A 17,222-nucleotide genomic window follows, 5' to 3' on the forward strand; every position below is an offset into this window, starting at 1 on the left:
GTGGTGAGGAATGTTCCTGGTTCAACTGGTCCATGGGTGCTGAGTTTCTGTAGGAAGTCCGTCGTGTCGCGACAGAAGCTGGGCGTACCTTGTACGATGGGTTTCAAGATGCCCTCAATGTAGCCAGAGAGGTTCTCACACAGGGTCCCATTGCCTGAAACAATAGGACGGCCTGGTGTGTTGGTCTTGTGTATTTTTGGGAGGCAGCAGAGATCTCCAATGCGGGGAGTACATGGGATGAGAGCATGTAGGTTGCTCTGAAGGTCTGGATCCAAGGTCTTGATCAGTCTGTTGAGTTGGAGGATGTGTTCGTTGGTTGGATCTGCGGGTAACTGGCTGTAGTGTTCCTAGTTGTTGAGTTGTTGGTATACTTCTTTGCAGTAGTCCGTTCTGTTCAGTATGACGGTGGCCCCTCCTTTGCTGGTTTGATGATGATGTTGCGGTTGGTCTTGAGAGCGCGGATGGCGTTGCATTGTGCTTGGGTGACATTCGGGGCTGCCTTGTGAATGCGACTGATGAATCTGGCATTGACGCGACTCCTGACGGCTTGAGCATACACGTCGAGTCTAGGGCAGCGGCCTTCTGGAGGGGTCCAATTCGACTCTTTCCTCTTTGGTTGCCGCACCACACATCTCTCGATCTGCTGTTCCGGTTCATTGGTCGTCTCCTTGGGTTCGCTGTTGGCCCCTTGGGTTCTGTGGAAGAATTCCCGGAGCCTCATTCACCTGATGAATTCCTCCATGTCTGCCGCGAGTCTGATGGGGTCCATTTTGGTGGTGGTGTAGAAATTGAGCCCTCTGCTGAGGACTTCGATTTCGTCTGGTTGAATGGTGTAGTCCGACAAGTTGACAATAGATTTCCTTGTATTTTGTACTGTGGTACCGGGGGAGGCTTGGTTGCTGCTGGTGGTGATGCCGAGTTTCTCAAGCTTCCTGTTCTTGGTGTGCATATAGAATAGAACAGTACAGCACAGAATAGGTGGCATAGTATCGTTGTCTCATCTGTTTGGCGGTGTTACGCAGCTGGTCTGCTGCGTCCTGAGCGCAAGTTGAGAATATGGTCTCTATCTTGGTTTCCAGGTTGCGGCCTCTGCTGTAGGGCTGGTGTACGAGATGTTTGAGGAGTGTGAGAGAGATGCGACGGCAGAGTCTCTCAGCGTAGTCTGTGTTGTAGGTCGACTTGAGTGGGTTTGTGATCTGTAGCCCATTTGGAATCTTGTCTGCTTTCTTGCATCTTTGTAGAAACTTAATTTCAGTGCCTATATGCGCGATCTTCCTGGAGATCCTCTCCGCTTTGAGCCGGCAGTTTGCGGTGTCGATGGTAGTCATGATGTGGAGATGCCGGCGTTGGACTGGGCTGAGCACAGTAAGAAGTCTCACAACACCAGGTTAAAGTCCACCAGGTTTGTTTCAAACACTAGCTATCGGAGCGCTGCTCCTTCCTCAGGTGAATGAAGAGGTATGTTCCAGAAACATATATATAGACAAATTCAAAGATGCCAGACAATGCTTAGAATGCGAGCATTTGCAGGTAATTAAATCTTTACAGATCCAAAGATAGGGGTAACCCCAGGTTAAAGAGGTGTGAATAGTCTCTAGCCAGGACAGTTGGTAGGATTTCGCAAGCCCAGGCCATATGGTGGGGGATGAATGTGATGTGACATGAATCCCAGGTCCCAGTTGAGGCTATACACATGTGTGCGGAACTTAGCTATTAGTTTCTGCTCGGCGATTCTGCGTTGTCGCGGGTCCTGAAGGCCGTCTTGGAGAACGCTTACCCGGAGATCAGAGGCTGAATGCCCTTGACTGCTGAAGTGTTCCCCGACTGGAAGGAAACATTCCTGCCTGGTGATTGTTGTGCGATGTCCGTTCAAGGAAAAGAAAGACTGAGCTCTACAGTCACCCAGGAGAAGAACTCTATACCGACAAAGGGAGAGTACAGATTATCTTTAACTTCAAAAGGAAATCAAAATGAGATTAAGGAGACTAGTCATGGCACTTCAGAGAATAAAATAAAAGCAAATTACTGCAGATGCTGGAATCTGAAACAAAAACAGAAAATACTGGACAATCTTAGCAGGTCTGACAGCATCTGTGGAGAGAAGCGACCTAACCTTTCAAGTCTGGATGACTCTTTGCCAAGGCTAGGGCTAGCTGTCAGACCTGCTGTGATTGTCCAGTATTCTCTGTTTTTACCTCAGAGGCTAACCCTGTGAAGTCTGAGACTTTTGGGTGAATTACAGGAAAATGTAACTGGTGGGGTTAAAGACTGGGTGAGCTGTAAAGTGTTAACATCATGATGCTGATATAATAAATGTTGGGTGAAAATATTCATAAATGAGCAAAAGAAGCAATTTATTGTCGCAGAGCTCTGGGAGAAGGGTCCTGGACCCCTCGGTCCTGCCAGTACACGATCTCCCAACACTGTGGATTAAAATGTGTTAATACACCCTTTCAAAGCAGAATTAGTTTGCATTCTCATTTACGTACAGCCAATCAATTCTCTTAGTATCGCAGTTCATTCCATATATAGTTATCAATTCTTTACACAGTAGTTTACATTTGTCCAATCCATATGTTGCGTGCGTGATTACATAGGGTCATAAGGTCATGAGTTGCCAGTCATAAGGTCATGAGTTGCCAGTCCTGGATGTGGTCGCAGCTGTTTTGACAACTTAGAATAACAGCTCCTGCAGTCCGTGGAGCACTGGTCATTACTGACCCATTGTTTTTGGAGGATACATCTGTTAGAGTCACTCTTAGTCCAAAGTTCACTGTCTCAGCAGGAAAACACCATGTAGCAACTTAAAGGCAATCATTAATCCATATCCATGCATGTTGCAAAAGCAGAAAGTCTACACTGACAATAATGATGTCAGATCACCTGACTGAGAAGTAAGAGAGACTTGGAAGGAAGAGAAGCTTATGTATTGGTCAAAATGTACAAATACTTGCTGCAATTAAAGAGTAATGGTTATGAGAAATTGCAGACTCAAGCAGCATACTTTGGGAGAATAAACAATCCCCGAAGCTCCCTGACCACACTACGAAACAAGGAATTGGAAGCCCAAGGTGTGATTTGGGGTAAGAACCATCCTCCATCATAGCAGTCAGGTTGGGTCAGGTGGTTAAAAAAGTGTATCCAGGAGAGGAGGCTTCAACCCATAGTATTCCGTCCACGAGCCAGGTTTCAGCCACATTCCGGATGTCAGTGCACAACGAGGTGGTAGATAGCAAGCTTTTTAATTGTGAGTAAGTGGTTATTTAGGGGGATAAATATGGCGAAGGCAGGCTTGCTAGCAGAATCTAAGGGGGCAGTTATGGATGTTGTGATTGAAACAGACAGGAACGTTTGGTAAGGTTAGCCCTCAGTAGGTCTGCTTCAGAAAATGCCTAGTATAGAGTAGCTGTGTGCCATAGTCTAGTTTCCTCCCTGCCACAGTACCAAAACAATTCTTATCATAATCACAAAATACATCCTATGTGCCTGGGAAAAAGCAGAACTTCCCCTACTTGTCCTGCTCAACCTATCTGCAGCCTTTGACATTGTTGACCACATCATCCTCCTCCAATGTTTCCCCATTTTGTCCAGATGGGGGGGACTACTCTTACCTGGTTGCATTTTTATATATCTAATTGTAGTCAAAGAACTACTGGCAATGGCTTCTCTTCCTAGTCCCACACTGGATGTCCCCCCCCCCCCAAGGATCTGTCCTTGACCCCTTCAATTTCCCATCTCAATGCTTTTTCTTGGTGACATCATCCTAAAGCAGTGTTTGTTCTGACTTGTAGATACTGACTACACCAAGCTCTACCTCACCACAACCTCTCTCAACTCCAGTACTGTTGCTAAACTGTCAGATTGCTTATCTGAAGCCATTGCCTTTAAACTCCAAACTCTATTCCTCTCCCTGACAACAGTCTGTGATTAAGCCAGCCTGTTCACAAACTTAGGGAGACCTGAATAGGGAAAACTTTCCATAGGGACACCTGCAATAGGAGGACCCCCCCCCCCCCCCCCCCCCCCATGGGACCCCATGAATAGAGAGCCTCCCCCCCCCCCCCCCCAAGGACCCCATGTATAGGGCGAACCCGAGGGACTTCATGAATAGGGAAAGTGATTGAAATGGAGTTATTGCTTGGAATACACTTACCTCTTTTAGATGTGGTCAATGTTTGTAAACATTAGGGTTTCACCACTCAGAGCCTCTGATCCATGAAGGGAGATGAATGGATCAAGGCTGCAGCTGGTTTGTGGAAGCTGTCAATCACAGCCCACTATAAATCCACACCGTATAATACCACCTGATAGGCACAACTTTTGGACACTTAGGGGCAATTTAGTGTGACCAATCCACCTAACCTGCACATCTTTGGATTGTGGGAGGAAACCGGAGCACCCGGAGAGACACACACACACGGGGAGAACGTGCAGACTCCACACAGACACTCACTCAAGGCTGGAATTGAACCCAGGTCCCTCACACTGTGAGGCAGCAGTGCTAACCACTGTGCCAGAATGGTAATGACACAATTCTAAGGTAAAAGTACGTCAAAATCCTGAAAATGTGGGACCTGATATTAGAGCAGCACATTGGTTGGCATTCGGGTCTTCAGCAAAGAGTTAGTATATCAATGTTTATCAACATGCAGTGTATAAAGGGGAGTTCATACAGAGGTCCAGCCATTGCACGATAGATAAACCAGCCTAGTATCTGACTGAACTATGTTCAATGCTAATGTCATGTATACTATGTGAAAGAGAGTATTATGTTAATGAACCACTCTGAGTACATTGAACTATATGCTCTTTGTTTAGTTCACCATGTGGTGTCACAGCCCTGGAGTCGATTCCTGCTTTTCACATTGGTACATTCTGCACAGAACTGCCTTTTCAATTCTGGATTTCTCAGACTTGTCGTTTTGGTAAGGAACATTAACATAAATTACAACAGATTCTACTTCAGTATATACCCAATTAATAAAATTGTGTTTAATGCATCTTGTGAATTTGTTTTAACTGAATACTTTATCAATACTGACAACTTTAATGTGCAATCAGTGATAATGGTTGATCAAAAATTATTGATTTGAAACCCACTGTGTGGAGCAGTCTGCCCTGAACTCAATGGGTCAAATGGCCTCCTGTGCTGTAATGACTCTATCTCTATAACTGAAACTAATACAAGGAGGACTTTCACCTGTTGTTCTCTATTGTCTGGGTGAAAATAACATGCTTTTTCTTTCAAATTGACATCAGTCACTTGCATTAGTCTGATGCTTCATAACCGATGTCTGATACTGGCTGAAACATAATCTGATTCTTGGAGACCAAAGTTTTTTGGCAGCATTTGAGAATTTGTTTGCCATAGTCTGGATATCTTTGTTGTTGTGGCCAGCTATGGAGCAGTCATCCACTTTCCTATCTCTGTGACTTTGGGGGCAAGCAGCCTGGAGAAAGAATAGTTTATTGAAAGAACATAAAGCTGATGCCCGCAGGCATGTCTTTGGTGGTTCCCTTAAGCATTGCAGCAAATAAATTATTGAAGATTGCGAGCTATGATGCATCCTTGATTTATGCCATGAGTTATGCAAAGGCATCTGAGATCTCACCACAGGCACAAACACTTTCAACCATGTCATTATGTACTAGGTGCAGAGTTTTGACAAATTTGTTCGGACATCCTAGCTTGAGAGCAAGTGCCATAGATCAGATCAACTCTCATTGCCAAAAGCTTTAATTTGGTCTGTGAACAGATGTTAGTCTCTTAATTTTTCTTGTTACAAACACTATGGGCGGGATTCTCCGTTGCCCAACGCCGATATCGTAATCAGCGATAAGGCGGAGAATCCCTGTTTATCATCAAATCGGGGGCGGTGCCAGTTTTAGGATGCTCCGCCCCCTCCAAAACAGCATCAACGAGGAGTACGCCGCACGCCGTTGGGATGGCCTCAGTCCGTCACCTGAAGGCCCTCTCCCGATGCTCCGCCCCGGTGGGCCGGGTTCCCGACGGCATGGGCCAAGTGTGTCTCAGTTTTCGTGAACCCGCGTGGCGGCTGCGGACTGTGTCCGCAGTGGGGGCAGGAAGTGCTGTGCTGCTGACTGCGGGGCTTCGGCAAGGGCTGCGGGACTGGTCGGGGGTGGCCCGGGGTGTCCAGGGGGGCACTATCTGGCAGGTCGGGTTCATAGAATAGTACAGTACAGAACAGGCCCTTCGGCCCTCAATGTTGTGCCGAGCCATGATCACCCTACTCAAACCCACGTATCCACCCTATACCCGTAACCCAACAACCCCCCCCCCCCCTCTTAACTTTACTTTTTTAGGACACTACAGGCAATTTAGCATGGCCAATCCACCTAACCCACACATCTTTGGACTGTGGGAGGAAACCGGAGCACCCGGAGGAAACCCACGCACACACGGGGAGGACGTGCAGACTCCACACAGACAGTGACCCAGCCGGGAATCGAACCTGGGTTCGTGCATGGCCAGCGCATGTTGTACGACGCAACCACTGCAGGTCCTCACCGTGCACATGCGTGGCCACAGACCCAACAATTCTCCAGGCGTTTATATCAGGAAGGCCGTGTATTTTATGTGGCGCGGCCGCTAGCCCCGCACCGGTCGGAGGATAGGTGCGGGGCGGCACCAACGTTTTTGGCGTAAAACCAGACACATCCTCTTGACATAGCCTCAAAATCAGAGAATCTAGTCCCATATTAGTATATTGGCTTCCTCACAGTTAGCCCTAAAACACACTGGGACGGCGTCATCTGTGAGGTTCTCTCCTGGACTATTTAACCGGGCCCTTAAGAGGATCTTTCTTAGGATTGACAGAAGACTTATTCCTCAATGGTTGCAATGTAAAATTTTTGATTCTTTCTGCCTCCAGATGCCATGTTGGCATTCTTCGAGGTTGCATGAAACTTTTTCCTGATCCCAGGTATTAGAACAGTACAGCATTCTTGTTGATGGCTGTATATTTGTTAACAAGCTCGGTCCCATTACACGTCCATTGCCTTGTTTGGTTGATTGGATTGGATTTGCCACCTCTTCAGTGGAAGGGGGGAAAGATAGGCTTTCTTTCAATTTGATACAGAGAATTTGCAGGATTTGTAAGTCTCTGTTGAGGAGCTTGGCAAAGTGCTCAACCCAATTTTCTAGACTGCTGCCTCACCAGTGATTAGGCATTTCTGTCAGCTGTTAGGATAGTAGCAAACGATATGGCGGGCTGCCATGAAAAGACTATCTCTTAATCATTTGGTGAATTCAGAATTATAAATGTTCTCAGTAGTGAATGTAAACCTAATGTGCTTCTGTTAAAAAGTGTTTCTTTTGTTTTCTGGATGTTGTTTGGGAAGTTATTAAGGATTACTTAGTGTTGTATTCTTTGCGGGTTGTATGTGAATTGATGGTTGCTAAGATGTTCACTGTATGTTTTAAAAAGGTTAACTTGAGTTCACAGAATAAACATTGTTTTGCTTTATAAAACACTTTTCCATTTCTGCTGTACCACACCTGTAGAGTGGGCCGTGTGCTCCCCATAGCACAATCTATTAAAAGTTGTGGGTCAGGTTGTTGTGCGTTTCTTTTACTTTGTCTTTTCTGTGGCTCTGTTCCAATTATGGCAATCAGTGAGGTTGCCCTTCTTTCTGTGTTATCTATGTCTTAATGCTTCGAGTCGCCAGGTATCAAATAATTGCACCACAAGTTTCAACCGGCTATCGATCAAAGAGCCAAACACCAGTTTGTTAGTTCAAGGTCAAGGGTACTTTATTTACATACAATTAGTCATGCAACATAAACACTACTAGATAACTACATCTATTGACTAAGACAACCTGTACTTAACTTCGGGCACCCGGCTTAGGTCAGAAAACAGTGGCTGCTGTTCACTTCCGGATCTATCAGGTTCGAAGGAGTAACTGCTGCTCAACTAGGCTCATCCGTCTGGTAGTGGGCGTTGAACTTGGACTTGCTTCTGGGGTTGCTGCACTTGGCGATGGCCGTGACCGGGGTACCAAGACCAAGAGAGAGCGAACATATGGCAAACTCTTCTTCTTATACTCGGGGGGGGGGGGGGGGGGGGGGGGATTTGCGCTCTTTTGGGCGGTCCTTCGATTTGAGCCTTACTAATTGGGTGATCCCTAATCACTATGTTCGATTCCTTAGCCAATAAGTGGGCGGGGATCTGGGTGTGTCGCAAGCGGTCATTGACCCTGTTGTTTGCGTTTCCCTTCAACAGGGAGTGGCGCCGAAATGTCTGTGACTGTACCAGTTGCTCGAGTGCCAGTCCTTTGTTTTGGTGAAGATAGGCCATCATCGGACCCATTAAAATGCTAATTGGACGGACTTTCGATACCGTCTGGACTTCTTGCTGACAAATATGCATTTCAGGCTCTGAGTCTTGGCTTGTCCATTTTACCCGCTAGGCTTTGCGAGTTTCTCTGTACCTAGTTGAAAGTGGCCATCCCGGATGGCTACAGGGTGAACTCCATGATCCACTTTGGGGTTCTCTAAATCCTGGCCCATAACAATATATAGTCTTCAGCTCATTGCAAAGACTTGGGTCACGTCTGTCAGCTAGATGTTGCAGCTTATCAACTTTTGAATTCCACCAGTCATAATGCATTCCGACACGCTGAAATTTGTTTTTCAACATTTTTATGGGATTGATGCTTGGTTGTTACCTGTGGGACCTGCCAGAAGATTTTTATGTGCAAGCTGGGAATATGATGTTATTGGTATTACTGAGACTTGGTTGAGTGAAGGGCAAGACTGGCAACTAAATATCCCAGGGTATAGATGCTTCAGGAGGATAGAGGGAGGTAAAAGGGGTGGAGGAGTTGCATTAATAGTCAGAGATGATATCACAGCTGTAATTAAGGAGGGCACGATGGAGGATTCGAGCACTGAGGCAATATGGGTAGAGCTAAGAAATAGGAAGGGTGCAGTAACATTGTTGGGACTTTACTACAGGCCTCCCAAAAGCGAGCGTGAAGTAGAGGTACAAATATGTAGCCAGATCATAGAAAAACGTAGGAGCAATAGAGTGGTTGTGATGGAAGATTTTAACTTCCCCAACATTGAATGGGGGCTGGTTTAGCTCACTGGGCTAAATCGCTGGCTTTTAAAGCAGACCAAACAAGCCAGCAGCACGGTTCGATTCCCGTACCAGCCTCCTCGGACAGGCGCCGGAATGTGGCGAGTAGGGGCTTTTCACAGGAACTTCATTGAAGCCTACTCGTGACAATAAACCATTTTATTTATTTATTTATTTTTGTAGTGTTGGAGGCGTAGATGGAGCAGAATTTGTAAGGAGCATCCAGGAGAGTTGTTTAGAGCAGTATGTAAATAGTCCAACTCGGGAAGGGGCCATACTGGACCTGGTATTGGGGAATGATCCCGGCCAGGTGGTTGAAGTTTCAGTCGGTGATTACTTTGGGAATAGCGATCACAATTACGTAAGTTTTAGAATACTCATGGGCAAAGACGAGAGTGGTCCGAAAGGAAGAGTGCTAAATTGGGGAAAGGCAGAGTATAACAAAATTCGGCAGGAGCTAGGGAATGTGGATTGGGAGCAGCTGTTTAAGGGTAAATCCACATTTGAAATGTGGGAGTCTTTTAAGGAAAGGTTGATTAGCGTGCAGGACAGACATGGCTAGATGGATAAAGAACTGGCTGGGCAACAGGAGACAGATAGTAGTGGTGGAAGGGAGTGTTTCAAAATGGAGAAAGGTGACTAGTGGTGTTCCACAGGGATCCGTGCTCTGACCACTGTTGTTTGTGATATACATAAATGATCTGGACGAAGGTATAGGTGGTCTGATTAGCAAGTTTGCAGATGATACTAAGATTGGTGGAGTTGCAGATAGCGAGGAGGACTGTCAGAGAATACAGCAAAATATAGATAGATTGGAGAGTTGGGCACAGAAATGGCAGATGGAGTTCAATCCAGGCAAATGCGAGGTGATGCATTTTGGAAGATCTAATTCAAGAGCGGACTATATGGTCAATGGAGGAGTCCTGGGGAAAATTGATGTACAGAGAGATCTGGGAGTTCAGGTCCATTGTACCCTGAAGGTGGCAACGCAGGTCGATAGAGTGGTCAAGAAGGCATACAGCATGCGTGCCTTCATCGGACGGGGTATTGAGTACAAGAGTCGGCAGGTCATGTTACAGTTGTATAGGTCTTTGGTTAGGCCACATTTGGAATACTGCGTGCAGTTCTGGTCGCCACATTGCCAGAAGGATGTGGATGCTTTAGAGAGGGTGCAGAGGAGGTTGACCAGGATGTTGCCTGGTTTGGAGGGTGCTAGCTATGAAGAAAGGTTGAGTAGATTAGGATTGTTTTCGTTGGAAAGACGAAGGTTGAGGGGGGACCTGATTGAGGTCTACAAAATTATGAGAGGTATGGACAGGGTGGATAGCAACAAGCTTTTTCCAAGAGTGGGGGTGTCAATTACAAGGGGTCAAGATTTCAAGGTGAGAGGGGGAAAGTTTAAGGGAGATGTGCGTGGAAAGTTTTTTACGCAGAGGGTGGTGGGTGCCTGGAACGCTTTGCCAGCGGAGGTGGTAGAGGCGGGCACGATAGCATCATTTAAGATGCAACTGGACAGATATACGAACGGGCGGGGAACAGAGGGAAGTAGGTCCTTGGAAAATAGACAACAGGTTTAGATAAAGGATCTGGATCAGCGCTGGCTGGGAGGGCCGAACGGCCTGTTCCTGTGCTGTAATTTTCTTTGTTCTTTGTTCTTTGTTTGAAAAGATGGGAGATGCTTTCATCATTCTCATCACACCAGCCTTGAAGCTTGGGCTTGCAGTATTCCAGGACACCTACTGAACTCTTGAAGGTCTGAGAATGGTTCAGCAGAGCTCACCCCAACCAGAGGACACCTTCACCGCAACCTTTGGAACTCTAGATAAAAACTGGCATCCCACAAGTTTGCAACCCTCACATTGATTCTGTCTACACCTCCCGCTGCCTCAGGAAGGCAGCCAGCATTGTCAGAGACCCCTCCCACCCAGGCTTTGCCTTCTTCCAGACCCTTCCAACAGGCAGAAGGTACAGAAGTCTGAAGATCCGCACATCCAGACATAGGAACAGCTTCTTCCCCACAGCTACAAGACTCCTCAACGACTCTCCCTCGGACTGATCTGTTCCCTGTAAGAACACTATTCACAACGCCCTATGCTGCTCTTGCTCATGTATTTGCTTTGTTTGGCTCCTTGTTCTGCACTGTAACCAATCACTATTTGTCGATGAACCATTTGTCAATGTACTCTGTTGATTATTCTTTTTGTCTACTATGTACGTACTGTGTACGTTCCCTCGGCCACAGAAAAATACTTTCTACTGTACATCGGTACATGTGACAATAAATCAAATCAAATTCAAAACAAATTACTGCGGATGCTGCAATCTGAAACAAAAACAGAAATTGCTTGACACTCTCAGCAGGGCTGACAGCATCTGTGGAGAGAGAAGGGAGCTAACGTTTCGAGTCTGCATGACTCTTTGTCAAAGCTCTCAATCCTCCCATGGAACCCTCCCTGGTTCTCTACCAGACTCACCAGTGACCCCCACCCCTCGGATTCACCAGCTGTCTCTTTCTGGTGAGACTGGCAGTGCTGATTGCCGTTGCCACCACCTCCCAGGCAGTGTTCAGGAGGGCAGACTTGAGTTTGCGGCCCACACTGAGTAAGAGGGTGTTCCTCCACTCCTCACGGACATGGAGCTGTGGATCCACTTGGGACTTCCAACATCAGGGGGTAGGTCTTCTCTGAACCATCTTGGTGGCTGCAATGAGTGTGTGGTAAGTGGAGCGCTTCAAAACAGATCCAGCTGCTCTTTGCCGTTAACTCTAGTTAGAATGCCAGCTGGGCTCAGAGTCGCTCGGAATATGCGCCAGTATAGTGCTAGTCCATTGGCATGTCTTGAATTGCTCCCCAAATAGTGCCCCAACAGGAACACGAACTGCATGCAATTCAGTCCCAACATTAATACTTAGCCTCCCACACAGAGAATTTCGCCCAATATCTCCAAATTTGCGGATGACACAAAGCTGGGTCGGAGGGTGAGCTGTGAGGAGTTTGCAGAGATGCTTCAGTGTTTTTGGACATGTTGAGCGAGTAGGCACGTGTATGGCAGATGCAGTATAATTTAGATAAATGTGAGATTATCCACTTTGGTAGCAAAATCATGAAAGAAGATTATTATCTGAATGGCAAGGACAGCATAAAAGCAAAAGAAAAAGCAGACAAAGTGGCAAGGATTAGTGGGAAGCCAGAGGATTGGGAAGCCTTTAAAAGTGAGCAGAGGACAACTAAAAAAGCAATAAGGGGGGAGAAGATGAAATATGAGTGCAAGCTAGCTGGTAAAATAAAAGAAGATATGAAGAGTGTTTTTCAATATATGAAAGGTAAAAGAGAGGCAAAAATAGACAATGGACCACTGGAAAATGTGGCTGGAGAAGTAATAATAGGAAATAAAGCAATGGCAGAAGAACGGAATAGTTACTTTGCATCAGCCTTCACGGCGGAAGACACCAGTGGGATGCTAGAGCTCCAGGAGAATCGGGCAGAGGTGAGTGTAGTGGCCATCACTAAGGAGAAGGTTCTGGGGAAACTGAATGGTCTGAAGGTGGATAAATCACCTGGACTGGATGGACTACACCCCAAGGTTCTAAAAGAGATAGCGGAGGAAATTGTGGAGGCATTAGTGGTGATCTTTCAGGAATTATTGGAGGCAGGAAGGGTCCAAGAGGACTGGAAAGTGGTGAATGTAACACCGCTATTTAAGAAGGAAGGGAGGCAGAAGACGGGAAATTATAGGCCAGTTAGCCTGACTTTGGTCATTGGTAAGATTTTAGAGTTTGTTATTAAAGATGAGATTGCGGAGTACTTGGATATGCATGATAAAATAGGACTGAGTCAGCACAGCTTCATCAAGGGGAGGTCATGCCTGACAAATTTGTTAGAATTCTTTGAGGTGGTAACAAGGAAGTTAGACAAAGGAGAACCAGTGAACATGATTTATTTAGATTTCCAGAAGATCTTTGACAAGGTGCCGCATAGGAGACTGTTAAGTAAGTTAAGAGCCCATGGTGTTAAGGGTAAGATCCTGGCATGGATAGAGGATTGGCTGACTGGCAGAAGGCAGAGTGGGGATAAAGGGGTCTTTTTCAGGATGGCAGCCGGTAACTAGTGTGTACCTCAGGGGTCTGTGCTGGGACCACAACATTCCACAATATATATTAATGATCTGGAAGAAGGAACTGAAGGCATTGTTGTTAAGTTTGTATATGGTACAAAGATCTGTAGTGTCATGTGAGAGTACCTTTAAGAAATGGATGTTTAAGCAATGTACTTTAAGAAATGGAGCAGCTGATATTACTGAAGTGATGTCAGAGGGTGGGGGGAGCTGAGCTGAGCTCACTTCTGCTTTTGTTTCAGTTTGGAGGAAAAGAGCTTGGGTGTGTCTGTGTTTGCAGTGAGCTGGATCTGCTGTGATCTCTGCGAGGAAAGACTATCTCTGAATCATTTTGTTGATTTAAACTCATAATAGTAATGTCTTTAACCTGATGTGTTTCTGTTTAAAGGTATTAAGTCTCTTGGATATTTAAAGGAACAAATGAAGGATTATTTAGTGTTGTATTATTTTCGGGGTTATCTTTGAAGTAAAGGGGTGTTGAGTGATCCAATGTTTATTTAAAAAGGTCAAGTTGAATTCATGGAATAAACATTGTTTTGGGTTTAAAAACCCACGTGTCCATAATTGTAATACTACACCTGGAGAACGAGCCGTGTGCTTCAAAAGCATTAAAGGGAGAGGTTGGTTGAACTCCATGATACATTTTGGGGTTCTGAAACCGCCGCTCCCATTACAATTGGGGGCTCGTCCGGGAAAAAGTTTATCTATTGGATTGGCGTTTGTGAACTTATAGACAATGAAGGATTGTTGCTTTTCCAGTGCGGTATTTGAGTTTTAGTGTGTTGTGGACAATGGCTCTTTCAGAGGCTCAGAAGTTTTTGGGGGTGGAGAATGTAACACGTAGTTCCTTACGGACAGAGATGAAAAGCAGACTGTTAGGTTTGGCTAAAACATTGCAGTTAACATTACGTGACAAAATGCGAAAAGTTGAGGTAATTATGGCGGTGGTTAAGCATTTAAAGTTGCGGGAGAAAGCGGCCGATGTGCTGGCCTTTGCTTCCCTGATAGCCCGGCGACGAATATTATTGGCGTGGAGGGACTCAAAGCCCCCGAAGACTGAGTGGTGGCTTGCGGACATGTCAAGTTTCCTGGGGATGGAAAAAATTAAGTTCGCCTTGAGGGGATCTGTGCAGGGGTTCACCCGGAGGTGGCAACCATTTATTGACTTCTTTGCGGGAGAGTGAGCGTCAGCAGGGGGGTGGGGGGAGGGGGGGGGGGGTAGAGTAGAGTAGGAGGGAAAATATGGCGGGTAGTACGGGTGGGAGGGGAGCGGGCTTGTGCAATACGGTATGATGGAAGTATTGAAAGTACGTGGATGTTTGCACATTTTTGCCTTTTTTGCTTCCTTTCTGATGATGTCTGTAACTGTTTATAAAGCCAAAAACTACCTCAATAAAATTGTTTATTAAAAAAAAAAAAAAAAGCATTTAAAGTTGCCTGATATAGAGTCTGACTCATTGGAAATGGCAAAATTTCAGTTGCAAATTAAACAAATGGAACATGAGAAAGAATTAAAACGGCTTGAATACGTAAGAGAGAGAGAGAAAAAAGAGAGAGAAAAGAAAAAGAAAGGGAGATACAGATCAGGGAAAAAGATAAAGAGAGGGAGTTTGAACTTCGGAAAATGGCCATGAAACATGACAGTTAAAATTGGCAGACGTAAAGGGAAACGTACAGTTGGATGATAGTGATGAGGATAGTGAGAAAGAGCTTCATAGTTGAAGACGTGGTTGGAATCTATTTAAATATGTCCAAGCATTGCCAAGGTTTGACGAGAAGGAAGTGGAAGCCTTTTTCATTTCATTTGAGAAGGTAGCTAAACAAATGAAATGGCCACAAGACATGTGGGTATTACTGATTGAAACAAAACTGGTAGGTCGAGGTAGTGAAGTGTTTGCATCACTATCAGAGGAGGTATCTGGAACGTATGAGGAGGTGAAGAAATCCATCTTAAGTGTATATGAGCTAGTGCCTGAAGCTTACAGACAAAGGTTTAGAAATTTGAGGAAAGAATTTGGTCAAACACACATGGAGTTTCAAAGGTTCAAACAGAATAATTTTGATGGGTGGATAAGGGCTTTGAAAATAGACCAAACGTATGAAGCTCTCAGAGAAATTATACTTTTGGAAGAGTTAAAAAATTCAATTCCTGATTTAGTAAGAACTCATGTGGAAGAACAGAAGGTTAAAACTTTGAGATTAGCAGCAGAAATGACAGATTATTATGAATTAATTCATAGATCAAAGATTAGTTTCCGACATCAGTTTCAGTCGGTGAGGGATAGAAACTGGGGACATGATAAATACTCAAGTTGTAAAGGTAAAGGTGACCTGATGGGAGACAATAAAGAGTATAACTCAGATTAAAAAAGAAATCCAGGAGGAGGGAAAAGAGATGGAAAGTTTCAAATGTTTTCACTGTAATAAATTAGGCCATGTAAAGTCACAGTGTTGGTGGTTGAAGAAAAGCACTGGGAAGGCTGATGTGGTAAAACAGGATAAGACAGTGGGGTTTGTTGGAGTGGTAAAGGAAAGCCCAAGGGTGCAAAGGAGGTGCAAACAAGTGTACAGCCTGTTCAAGAAGTAATTGTGAAGAAGGTGCCAGATGCCTTTGAAGAATTTACTTGTGTGGGTAAAGTTTACTCATGTGTATCAGGAGGAGCAAGTAAAGAAGTCACAATTTTAAGAGATACAGGGGCTAGTCAATCTTTAATGGTAAGAGATGATGAATTATGTACCTTGGGAAGAATGTTGCCATAAAAGGTGGTGATATGTGGAATTCAGGGTGAGAGGAGTAGTGTTCCATTATATAAGGTAAGGTTGGAAAGTCCAGTGAAGAGTGGTGAAGTGGTAGCAGGAGTAATAGAGAAACTATCTTGTCCAGGAATACAGTTTATCGTGGGTAATGATATAGCTGGATCGCAGGTGGGAGTGATGCCTACTGTGGTTGATAAGCCAGTGGAAAATCAGACAACTGAAGTGTTGAAGGACGAATATCCTGGGATTTTTCCGGATTGTGTAGTATCCCGGTCGCAAAGTCACAGGTTAAGACAAGAGGAGAAATCAAAGAGTGAAGATGAAGTTGAAGTGCAATTATCAGAAACGATTTTTGATCAGATGGTTGAAAAAGAACAAGAACAGGTTGCGGATGAGGCGGATATTTTTAGTTCAAGAAAATTGGCGGAGTTACAACAGAAAGATGTAGAAATAAAACGGAAATATCAGAAAGCATATACGGAAGAGGAATCTGAGAGTATACCAGAGTGTTATTACCTTAAAAGTGATGTCTTGATGAGAAAATGGAGATCTGTACATATGCAGGCGGATGAAAAGTGGGCACCAGTGGGAGGTCATTTGGGAATAAGGAAAAAAGCTAAAATTCAGAAACATTTTTATTGGCCTGGACTACATAAAGGCGCAGTTACATTTTGTCAATCATGTCACACATGTCAAGTGATAGGGAAACCTCAAGCAGTGATAAAACCAGCACCCTTAATAACCATTCCAGCATTTGAGGAACCTTTTACAAGGGTCCTAATCGGATTGGATTGGATTGGATTGGATTTGTTTATTGTCACGTGTACCGAGGTAGAGTGAAAAGTATTTTTCTGCAAGCAGCTCAACAGATCATTCAGTACATGGGAAGAAAAGGGAATTAAACAGAATTCAAGAAAATACATGAGAATACATAATAGGGCAACACAAGATATACAATGTACTACATAAGCATTGGCATCGGATGAAGCAGACACGGGTGTAGTGTTAATGAGGTCAGTCCATAAGAGGGTCATTTAGGAGTCTGGTGACAGTGGGGAAGAAGCTGTTTTTGAGTCTGTTCGTCCGTGTTCTCAGACTTCTGTATCTCCTGCCCGATGGAAGAAGTTGGAAAAGTGAGTAAGCCAGGTGGGAGGGATCCTTGATTATGCTGCCCACTTTCCCCCGGCAGCGGGAGGTGTAGATGGAATCAATGGATGGGAGGCAGGTTCGTGTGATGGACTGGGCGGT

The 17,222-nt window shown here is 45.1% G+C and overlaps 1 protein-coding gene across 11 annotated transcripts in view; it reads left to right on the forward strand.

The window, feature by feature from the left end:
* The window catches only part of LOC119956323 (meiosis inhibitor protein 1), a 536,433-nt gene that overhangs the window by 483,707 nt on the left and 35,504 nt on the right, over positions 1 to 17,222 (forward strand). For 10 of the 11 annotated variants that reach the window (XR_005458631.1, XM_038783445.1, XM_038783450.1 and 7 more), the window contains one exon: positions 4,819 to 4,925. Coding sequence is in view for 10 of the 11 variants with exons in the window: in XM_038783445.1 (XP_038639373.1) it covers positions 4,819 to 4,925 (107 nt within the window). In the remaining variant the exon portion in view is untranslated. Of the gene's footprint in view, positions 1 to 4,818; positions 4,926 to 10,772; positions 11,002 to 17,222 lie in introns of those variants that run through there. The other variant, XM_038783449.1, reaches the window with a different exon arrangement.

Source organism: Scyliorhinus canicula, chromosome 23 (assembly GCF_902713615.1).
Source record: "Scyliorhinus canicula chromosome 23, sScyCan1.1, whole genome shotgun sequence".
NCBI classification, from domain to species: Eukaryota; Metazoa; Chordata; class Chondrichthyes; order Carcharhiniformes; family Scyliorhinidae; genus Scyliorhinus; species Scyliorhinus canicula.